This window comes from Neodiprion pinetum, chromosome 4 (genome assembly GCF_021155775.2).
Source record: "Neodiprion pinetum isolate iyNeoPine1 chromosome 4, iyNeoPine1.2, whole genome shotgun sequence".
Taxonomy (NCBI): domain Eukaryota; kingdom Metazoa; phylum Arthropoda; class Insecta; order Hymenoptera; family Diprionidae; genus Neodiprion; species Neodiprion pinetum.
In genome coordinates, this window is record NC_060235.2 from 12,859,193 (window position 1) to 12,871,739 (window position 12,547).

Below are 12,547 nucleotides of genomic sequence, written 5' to 3' on the forward strand. Positions count from 1 at the left end.
CGATGCAGCGAGAAGACGGCGAAGTTCTGAGTCTGCGCCGACGAGATTCGTTCCACAATCGCTTGCGATTGAGGCACAAATTCCTCGTCGAGATGTGAAGCGTTTGTACGCCGCGATGAATGCCTCCGTCGTGTAGTCCGAAACTAGCTCGAGATGCACAGCCGAGGTCGTGAAGCAGATGAAGATAACGATATATCCCTTGCATGATTTCGCTCCTCTTCCGCGGGAGGCTTGAATCGAGAATGGACCAGCGTAGTCAACGCCAGAGTGAAGAAACGGCCTTGATTGCGTGACCCGAGACTGAGGGAGTTGGCCCATCTGTTGGCTGCTGAGGGTGGCGCGATGACGCACACAAGGAACGCAACGATGTATGAACATGCGGATCGGTACTCTTCCTCCCAGGATCCAGTACCGCTGTCGGATTGTAGCGAGAGTGAGTTGCGGACCTCCGTGGAGCGTCAACCGATGATGATGATCGATGATCAATGTGGAGAACGATGATTCGCGAGGCAAGATGAACGGATGCTTTTCGTCATACGAAAGCAATGAGTGATTCAGTCGACCACCGACTCTGAGGAATCCGTTCGAATCGATGAACGGCGTGAGTCGCGATAGTGGATGACTTCGAGTGAGACTTGAGCTTGTCTCGATTTGGCGAATTTCTTCTGCAAAGTACGCCTGCTGGGTCACCTTGGTCCAAAACAGTTGGGCGTCGCTCAATTCGAGAGTAGAGATCGGTCCGACAGTGATAGACGTGTTTACGCGATTCGATGTCGTCTTCGCGAGGAACCGATTTGCTGCGCGTTTACACAATGATGTGACTTTGAGGAGAGTCGATAGTTTTGAGTAGCGATCGACGAGATCCCAGATTTGTAGCGGCTTAGCTGTTGCGATGTGCGTCGACAGCCCTTTTCTTTCCTCGAGATGAATGTTTTCTTCCGGTCGCGGAGATAAGGATGGCCAATTGACAGAAGGCTTCGAGAGCCAGGATGGTCCGAAGGTCCAAAGTTCTGATTTTTGAAGTTGCTCCGGAGATGTACCACGAGACGCAAGATCAGCGGGGTTTTCAAAACCCGAGATGTGATACCAACGAGCGCGCGCGAACTCTTGGATTTCCGTTACGCGATTACGAACGAATTCCTTCCACCGCGATGGGTGGCTTTTGATCCATGCGAGCGCGACTGTGGAATCCGTCCACAGATAAACCGGGGTGTTTTCGAAATTAAGAGTCTTTTCCACATGACACATCAACCGGACGAGAAGATTCGTAGCACAGAGTTCAAGACGAGGAATTGTCACCTTCTTTAGCGGCGCTACTTTAGTTTTCGCGCACACTAGTGAAACGCGCACTTCGTGAGTGTTGATATACGTTCGCGCGTAGATCACTGCGCCTAATGCAGTTTGAGAGGCGTCCGCGAAACCGTGAATCTCTATCCCGAGAGATGCTGAACTTGACCCGATCCATCGTGGGATGGTGATAGCTGAGATGCCTTGAAGATCTTGTAGAAACTCGATCCATCGCGAGGACAATGAAGCTGAGAGCGGCTCGTCCCAGTCGAAACCGAGTGCCCACAATTCCTGCATAAAGATTTTGGCTCTGATCGTGATCGGCGAGAGCCATCCGAGAGGATCAAAGAGCTGCGCGGTTTGTGAGAGAACTTTTCGTTTCGTGAAATTGTCCCGAGTTTGATGAATTTGCGGAGAGAACGCAAACGCGTCGATGTCTGGTCTCCACGCAAGACCGAGAGCCCGAAAGAATGGACTTTGATCGAGATTCAGATGCATCGCGATCTCTTGATGGTCTCGAGAAATGTCAACGAGATTTTCTGGGTGGCTTGAAGTCCACTTTTGAAGTTCAAAGCCGCCCGCCTTGAGCAATTGATTGAGTTCGTTGATTTTCTCGCGACCTTGATCAACGTCCTCTGCTCCTGAGAGGATGTCGTCGACGTACGTGTTCTCGAGAATGACGTGGCTCGCAAAGGGATACTGCTTACCTTCGTCCTGAACGAGTTGATGAAGAACACGGATCGCGAGATACGGAGCGCTTGCAAGACCATACGTTACTGTAGTCAGTTGATATTCTTCAATCGGTAGCTCTGGTTCTTCCCTCCAGAGGATTCGCTGAAAATCTTGGTCATCATTGTGGACGAAAATTTGTCGGTACATCTTGACGATGTCTGATGAGAACGCGACTGGATATTGTCGCCAGCGTAAGAGAACGTCCGCGAGGTCGGTTTGCACTTTTGGACCGACGAGAAGATTGTCATTGAGAGAGAGTCCGAGGTTGGTTCTTTGAGACCCGTTGAACACGACACGCAACTTTGTTGTTGAACTGCTGTCGCGAACTACACCGTGATGGGGAAGATAAAACACGCGGGAATTGTCTTCAGGTGTATTGATAGCGCGACGCATGTGCCCGAGTTCACGATATTCACGAAGGAAGCTCGAGTAAGCCTCCTTGAGTTTCGCGTCGCTACCGAACCGTTTCTCCAAACGAAGGAGCATTTGATGCGCGGGATTCCGCGAGTTGCCGAGCTCTACCGAATTGTCTTTGAGCGGCAGCCGAACTACGTAACGACCGGACGCAGTTCGAGAAACCGTTTCGCGAAAGTGTTGCTCACAACGCTCTTCTTCGGACGTTAGTGCCAAAGGTTTCGACACTTCTTCCTGCTTCCAAAACTGCTGCACGAGATTGAGCAGTTCGTGATCGAGGGAGCATTGGAAGCCTTGGACTGCGCTATACGAGGGGCTTGCTGCTTCCGCTGAAACGCAGCCGGAGAGGACCCAACCGAACTGAGTTTCTTGCGCGATTGGTGTTCCTGGTGCTCCTCTTCGAACTCCTTGACCAATGATGTTGCTGTAGATGTCAGCTCCGAGAATTACGTCGATTTGACTGGGATGTGCAAAGCTTGGATCCGCGAGGTTGAGTCCTCGTAGATGAGGCCAGTCTTCGACGAGAAGTCGAAATGAGGGTAGATACGATGTGAGTCGTGGAAGCACGAGTGCCTCCACCTGACATGAGAACGAGGTGTGAGCACGAGATTGGAGTTGCAATGTCGCGATGCCGCGAGTCACTGCCGATTGATGAGCTCCGACGCCAATGATCGGTATCGTTGCTTGATGCCGACGTAGTCGCAATTGTTGCGCTAGCGACTCCGTGACGAATGAACTTTCGGATCCTTGATCGAGTAGAGCGCGAGCGATGATTCTTTCTCCAGTCTCCGGATTCGAAGCGATCAATTGCACTGTGGCGAGAAGAACTGGAGAGCGCTTGATCATTGTAGGCTGAACTGAGTGGTTGCTCACCTGAGAGGCGCTGTTCGAGATCGGTGCGTTCTGCACTGCAGGTTGCGCTACTGCGGCCTGTCCTTGAGATGTGCCGCTGTTGGCAGCTGTCGAGATTGAAGAAGAGTTTCGATGCAGCAAGGAATGATGTCGACCGTTGCACACGCGACACGTTTTGTTGGATCGACAGTCCTTCTGCTGATGTGGACCGAGACAATCGAAGCAAAGCTTTTTCGCAGAAACCACTTCCCTTCTTTGATCCAGAGATTTGTCGCGAAAGGTCGAACAGAACGCGATGTAGTGGTTGCCTTTGCAACAAGCACACGACTGTTCCTTTGATTGCGCTGTATGTGACCTTGTCGTCTGAAGATTTGACCTTCCTTGCGATGAGTGCGGTTTCGACGTCGCGATTTGATTATGAGCATGAGCTTGCTCCACGGCTTCGAGGGTGTGGATGCGACCGATGAGAAACGCCTTGAGCTCCGCAAACGTGGGGGGCTCGAGTTTCTCGCTGACACTTTTCTCCCACTCTTCGAGAGATGCTGGGTCGAGCTTGCGAATCGTCATGTGCACGATGATGTGATCCCCTAATTTCTCGGGACTATCGAGAAGTTCGAGTGCGCCAAGAGCTTCGCAAGTGTTGCTGTGCAAGCTCTTCAGTTCTGATGACGACTTTTTCGTGACACGAGGAATCGCGAAAAGTGTCGCGAGATGAGAATCCGTCAAAAGTCTCTTGTTTTCGTACCGCGATACGAGAGTTTCCCAGGCTCGAGGGAAGTTTTCAGCGGTAAGAGCGATGTTTTTAATGAGTTGTGACGGTTCATCGGTAAGACTTGTTTTTAGGTAGTGCAGTTTTTCCACTTCCGAGAGTTGCGAATTTTCGCGAACGATTGATGTGAAGAGGTCGTGGAAAGACTTCCAGTCTGAGTAATTGCCCGAGAACGTAGGCAATTCGATGCGTGGTAGCCGTTTTGAGGCTCCTCCAGTTGTGAGTTGGGGGGCTACGGCTGTTGGCACGATCGGTGCCGATAGAGTCTTGAGAGTTCCGAGTAGATCGAGCAACTCTCCCTTCGCGTTTAAGTATTGCTCTTCGCACTGTCCGTAATAGTCTTTCGCGAAATACGAAAGTCTTTTGATAGCGTCGAGTTGATCACCTTTTGCTGCGATTCTAATTTGATCGACTGTCTCGTGCATGTCTTGGAACTTCAGCCAATTTGAATTTAAAGCATCTAATCGCGATTGCACTTGCCCGAGGGTTGTTTTTGCTTCACCGAGCTTGCGCAAGTTTTCGAGAGTGCGACAGATGCGCCTGAAGAGATCGGTTTGACGTTCAATGTATTCGTCGATCGTCATCTTGACAAACGAGAAAGTGTAACTCACGCGACGAACAGAGTTTTCACGAACGAGATACGCACACAGTGATAATAGGGCGTCGCGATACACACTTCGAGAGATCGGTGTTGTTGACGCTCAGATCTTAGTCACGGTCACTACAGAGGACACCGCACGTTTGAATTTAACGGACGCGACTGATTTTGATGATGGTTTTCACCGATAACGATATTGTTCACTTTGGTTGCGTGAACTTTCGCAACTTGATGCACACGCGATAGTTTCGTTTCACTCACTGGCTAATTCGTTTTCCCGTAAGTCGCAACGATTCGAAAGATTCGACTCGATTTGCGAATGATCCGATTCGATTCGCGACTGATCCGGCTCGAAGGACCAAAAAATGTTAAGAGAGATGGCAAAAAGGATATGGATCATCGACGTGGGATCCGCGAATTAGTGACGGGAACGAGTGTGAATGAAACGAAATGATGTAGAGATGTAGAGAGATGATGATTAACAGAAACCGAGGATTTTTATTGGTTTTGATGCGGCGATACCGACCGTATCGCAAGAGAACGTTACAGAGAGTGAAGATTTCACAGAGCGAGAGAACACATAGATTATACACATACATGATTTCGAGATAGTAGACAATACATGAGATACAGCTGATGGGTTTTGAGTCGCGACACGGGCAAGCGGCGAGATTTGACGCAGAGACGGCAAGTAAACATTGCACGCGAGTGTGCGTAAATGTACGAGGACGATTTTGAGTGTCGCGAGACACACATTTAACTATTCGATACCTTGCCGAAACATATATATATATATATATATATATATGTGTATATATATATTTATATATATATACATGTATATGTAAATATATTTATATATATTCATATTATACATTAATATAATAGAATATAAATGAAGGGGATTGAGGTAAATATGTAATAAAGTAAAAATGATTAAGGATGGAAAAAATTATAGAAAAATGAAATAAAATAAAAAATAAGCGAATAAAAAAAATATTCAGAACTTTTCTGATAATTATGCATAATTTTAAAAATTTGAAATATTGTGGAAAAAATTTTTTTTTTAATTTGCCTTCTCTTAAAAGTATATTGAAAATCATAATATACATATATATATTCATATACATATGTATATATATATATATATATATTTGTATACATATATATATATATATATATATGTATATATATATATATGTATATATATATGTATATATATGTATATATATACATATACAGATATATATGTATATATATATTCATATATATTTATATTATACATTAATATAATAGAATATAAATAAAGGTAATTGAGGTAAATAATGTAATAAAATAAAAAATAATTGCGAATGGAAAAAATTATGAAAAAATGAAATGAAATGAAAAATAAGCGAATAATTGAAAATATTCAGGATTTTTCGAATAATTATACATAATTTTAGAAAATTGAAATAATGTGAGAAAAATTTTTTTTCCTTCAATTTCCCATTTTTCAAAAGTAAATTGAAAATGGTAATATACGGATGTATATACATATATATATATATGTATAGATATATATATATATATATATTCATATGTATATATATATATATATATATATATATATATATATATATATATATATATATATATATTTATATGTATATATATATGTATATGTGTATATATATGTATATATATATATACATATATATGTGTATATATATTTATATATATTTATATTATACATTAATATGATAGAATATAAATGAAGGTGATTGAGGTAAATATGTAATAAAGTAAGAATGATTAAGGATGGAAAAAATTATAAAAAAATGAAATAAAATAAAAAATATGCGAATGATTAAAAATATTTAGGATTTTTCTGATAATTATGCATAATTTTGAGAAAATTGAAATAATGTAAGAAAAATTTTCTTTCTTTCAATTTCCTATTTTTCAAAAGTGAATCAAAAATTATAATATACATATGTATGCATATATATACATATAAATATATATATATGTGTATAAATATATATATATTTATATATGTTTATATTATACCTTATTATAATATAATCTAGATGAAGGTAATTGAGGTAAATAATGTAATAAAATAAAAAATAATTGTAAATTGAAAAATTAATAATAAATGGAATAAAATCAGAAATAAGCGAATAATTAAAAATATTCAGGATTTTTCTCATAATTATACATGATTTTAAAAAATTGAAATATTGTGGAAAAAAACTTTTTTTTTCCATTTTCCCTTTTTTTCACAAGTAAATTGGTAATCATAATATACATATATACATTCATATATATAAGTATATATATTTATATATATATGTATATGTATATATATGTATATAAATATATAAATATATATATGTATATACATCTATATCTATATATATATATATATATTTATACATATATATATTTATATATATGTATGTATATATATATATATATATGATTATATAAATGTATATTATAATTTTCAGTTTACTTTCGAAAAATAGGAAATTGAAAGAAAAAAAATTTTTCTCACATCATTTCAATTTTTTAAATTTATGAATAATTATTAGAAAAATCCTGAATTTTTTTAATTACTTGCTTGGTTTTCATTTTATTTCATTTTTAATCATTTTTTTCTTCTATAATCATTCTTTATTCTATCCCATTTTTCACCCTAATTACCTTCTTCTATATTCTATTATATAAATGTATAATATAAATATATATAAATAAAAATATATTACATATATATACATATATGTGTATGTATATATATATTCACGTGTGTGTTTGTATATATTTATATATGTATATTATAACTTGCAATTCACTTTTAAAAAGAGGGAAATTCAAACAAAAAAATTTTTCTAACATTATTTCAATTCTTTGAAATTATGTACAATTATGAGAAAAATCTTCAGTATTTTTGATGATCCGCTTGTTTTTTATTTTATTTCATTTTTTTATCAATTTTTTCTTCTATATTCATTTTTTATTTTATCCCATTTTTTACCCTAATTACCTTCTTTTATTTTTGATTATATAAATGTATATTTATATATATATACATATATATGTATATATATATATATATATACGTGTGTGCGTATATATGTATATATGTTTATTATAACTTGCAATTTACTTTTAAAAAGAGGGAAGTTTAAAAAAAAAAATTTTTTCGACATTATTTCAATTTTTTAAAATTATGTATAATTATTAGAAAATTCCTAAATATTTTCAATTATTCGCTTACTTTTTATTTTATTCCCTTTTTTTCTAATTTTTCTCATTTATAATCATTTTTTATTCTATTACATGATTTACTCTAATTACCTTCATTTATATTCTATTATATGGATGTATAATATAAATATATGTAAATAAATATATATATATATATATATATATATATGTATATATATATATACGTGTGTGTGTATATATGTATATGTATATTTTAATTTGCAATTTACTTTTAAAAGGAGGAAAATTTGAAAAAAAAATTTTTTTAACATTATTTCAATTTTTTGAAAATATGTATAATTATTAGGTAAATTCTTGATATTTTCAATTATCTGCTTGGTTTTTATTTTATTTCATTTTTCAATCATTTTTTTCTTTCATAATTATTTTTCCATTTTATCCCATTTTTCACCCTAATTACCTTCTTTTATATTCTATTATATGAATGTATAATATAAATATATATAAATGAAAATATATATATATATTTATACATATATATGTATATATATATAGACGTGTGTGTGTGTATATATATATGTATATTATAACTTGCAATTCATTTTCAAAAAGAGGAAAATTCAAAAAAAAAATTTTTCTCAACATGATTTAAATTTTTTAAAATTATGTATAATCATTAGAATAATCCTAAATATTTTCAATTATTCGCTTACTTTTTATTTTAAATAATTTTTTTATTTTTTTTCATTTATAATCATTTTTCATTTTAAATCGCACAGAGAACTCTTTGATTCTCTTAGATCTTTCTCAATTTCCCCCCGTTGTAACAATATATTTATATATATGTATATTATTATATATGTATTTTTTTTTGTATATTTTTTTTTCACAAATTTCTCTTTCTTTAAAAGTAAATTTAAAATTATAAAATGAATATATATGTTGTGACGTGGATTTTTCCCGCTCTTCGGTCACTCGGAGAAAATGACAGAGAACTTACCGCGTGCACAATAATTTGGCGTCCACGATGTACCCTGGATCTAAAACAATATCGCAAAGTTTTTGTTGGGCGCCTGGCGTGATTAACACGCCTCGAAATCATTAATACGCTATTCCTCGGGCATATGCTCGATAGCTCAGTACCGCGTAGAGGGGAGGGGTAATTTTTGGAGAGAGAGAGAGACACTCGAAATACACACGCTATTTAACAAAAGTAAAATAAAATCTTATATTTCACAATAGCGGTGATACAAAACAAAAAAAAAAAAAATATAATTCAAAAATCGCTCATCGCGAGTCTAAAACTAAACATAGAATTATACGTAACCTACTCTATTTCTTACTCTAATGAGCTCGCGGCTCCCTAACTAAAACGTCACTCGACGATCGCAACATCCTCATACGCAATTCTCAAAACGTCACTCGACGATCGCAACATCCTCATACGCAATTCTCAATTCGCAAATTCGCCGTTTGTTCTCCATGGCGATGATTGCTCGAAACGAAACTAAAACTAATTATTCGACGGTGCGCCGTCAGGTCTCGCAACTTAAAACACCATGCTCAAACTTCTCGTCTCAACTGCTGCGCAACGCAACGGCAATTTCGACTATACATCGCCTAACCTCGACTAAACACTATCTTAACTGAACGTAAACTTAACTAAGCGCAAGCACCACTACGTTTAACTTTAACTATACACAAGCTCAAAGTAACTCAACTCAACCTACATTATCTTAACTAACGGGTACGGAACTCAATGCAGGCGCAACTAAACGTAACCTAAACTATACGCAATCGCAACGCATCCGAACTTAATTCTTTTCAAAATCCTCCAAAACGTTACCCGCTAATCCGAGCACTCCAATTCGGTGCTTCCCGACCTACTCGAGAGGTGACACAAAAAGAAAACGATAACGCGGCTCGACCCGGTACGGCGAAATTCGGCTATACTTGGTTTCACTAACGAGAAAGATTCAACTAAAACCCGTGACTCTACTCAACTTTTTCAAAAACTCAAAATTTACTTTACTCTAACCCGCGTACTCAGGCTACGGTCATCAAGCAAGAGAATCGGCAAAAGAATTTCGAGTACTTTTCTACAACGCAAATCCAAAACGGCTATCCGTTACTCGGCAAGCCTTTTCACAATTATGCTCGAAATTCAATCGCGGGGATAGAAGCAGCGCTTACCTTCTACATCCTTGCAACCCCCTTTCCATGCCCTTCGCGATTTTTGGGCGACTCCATTGCTTCGCGAACTCCCCCAAAACGTGACTACTAATCACGACCGCCAGAACCAGAGTGGTTTCAAAAACCTACCACCTGCCGCAACACGGATCTCGATACGCCATCCCACACGTGACGTCATACCCCCAAGAATACGCAATAATTGATCCGTCATCGATTTCGTCGATCGCGCAACTCAACGCGCACCTTCGATAGCATCGCTGCGCAGAACTTAAAGCTAGCTCGCAATCTCGTCCTCCGCGCAGCTCCATGACGTCTTGGCGGTGAGCGTGGTGCTCCCTCGTCGCTAGTCGGTCCGTCGCAAGTTCGCTGGTCAATTGTTGGCGGGGTGAAGTGGAAGAGGCTGCGGCGCGCCGGCCGCCAGCGGGAATCGCGTCCACCTTGGATTTCCGCGATGCGGGGATCTGCGTCGGCTCCCCCTCCGCAGCCTCGACATCCTTCCTTCGCAATTGTCGCTAGTCCGCCACTTCGCACTTTCCTCGAATTCGGTGTCAACTTCTTGCCTCATGCCGTTGTAGCTCGAAAAATAAAAAAACAAAAAAAACTGAAATATCTTATGCTGGTCGCTAAAGTGTCCCCTCTCGTAGTTTCGGATGCGTGACTCTAGTCCTGGCGCTCTTTTCCAAAAACTTCGCGACTCGATTTCGGAAATTCCTAAATTTTTGGTTCCGCCCAGGGTTCGAGGAGCCCCTTGTAACGGGCATCAAAAATGCCACGTTACAATGTATATTTTTATATATGTATATATGTATATATTCGAATATTATACATTAATATAATCAAATATGAATACATTTAGTTATACATATATTATACATTAATATAATTGAATATTAATGGAGGTAATTAGGTTAAATAATTTGATGGAATGAGGGAATAATTGATTTCAATGAATTATTTTTCTTAACTGATAATATTTATGTTTCAATGATTATGTGAGCAAATAATTGAAAAATACGTAGGATTTTTTGAACAATGATATTCATTTTCAGTGAATTCAATTATTGTTAACAAATTTTTTTTTTTGTCAAATATCTCTTCTTCTCAACGTAAATTGAAAATCATAATATATATATATATATATATATATTTGTATATTATACATTAACATAATTAGATATAAATACATTTATTTGTATGTATATTATACAATAATATTATTGAATATAAATGGAGGTAATTATGTCAAATAATTCGATAAAAAAAGGAAATAATTGATTGAATAAATTATTTTTTTTTATGAATAATATTTTTATTTCAATTATTATGTGAGCAAATAATTCAGAAATATACAGGATCTTTTCAATAACCATATACATTTTCAATGAATTTCATTATTGTGAAAAAAATTTTTTTTTCAACAATTTCTTTTTTTTCAAAAGTAAATTCAAAATTATAATATATATATATTTATATATGTTTACTTTTATATATGTATTTATGTATATATATGTATATTATACATTAATATAATTGAATATAAATGGAGGTGATTAAGTTGAATAATTTGATAAAATACGGAAGTAATTGATTTAAATAAATTATTTTTCTCAACTGATAATATTTATATTTTGAATAATATGTGAGCAAATAATTAAAAAATACGTAGGATTTTTTGAATAATTATATTTATTTTTAATGAATTTAATTATTGTAAAAAAAATTTTTTTTCAAAAATCTCTCTTTTTTCAAAAGTAAATTCAAAATTATAATATATTTATATATATATGTATATTATTATATATGTATATATATGTATATTATCCATTAATATATCTGAATATGAATACATTTATTTGTATATATTATGCATTAATATAATTGAATATAGATGGAGGTAATTATGTCAAATAATTTAATAAAAAAAGGAAATAATTGATTGAATAAACTTTTTTTTTTCAAGTATAATATGTTTATTTCAATTAATATGTGAGCAAATAATTAAAAAATATACAGGATCTTTCCAATAACCATATTTATTTTTAATGAATTTTATTATTGTAAAAAAAATTTTATATTCAAATATTTCTCGTTTTTTGAAAGTCAATTTAAAATTATAATATATATATATATGTATATTATTATATATGTATATATGTATATATATGTATATTATCCATTAATATAATTAAATATGAATGGAGGTAATTAAGTTAAATAATTCAATAAAATAAGCATATTGAATCAAATGAATTATTTTTCGTAACGGATAATATTTATATTTAAATTAATATGTGAGCAAATAATTGAAAAATACATAGGATTACTTGAATAATTATATTTATTTTCAATGAATTTAATTATAGTGAAAAAATTTTTGTTTTTCAAATTTCTTTTTTTTCAAAAGTAAATTAAAAATAATAATATACATATATATGTATATATTTGAATATCATTCATTCATATAATCAAATATGAATACATTTATT

At 35.5% G+C, this 12,547-nt stretch overlaps 1 protein-coding gene across 1 annotated transcript in view; it reads right to left on the minus strand.

Moving 5' to 3' along the window:
- LOC124217244 (uncharacterized) overlaps positions 1–4,638 on the minus strand; it is a 5,274-nt gene extending 636 nt beyond the window's left edge. The window contains exon 1 of the mRNA XM_046622645.1: positions 1–4,638. This exon is cut by the window's left edge and continues 636 nt beyond it. Within this exon, the coding sequence (XP_046478601.1) occupies positions 1–4,638 (4,638 nt within the window).
- Between the last annotated feature and the right edge of the window lie 7,909 nt (positions 4,639–12,547).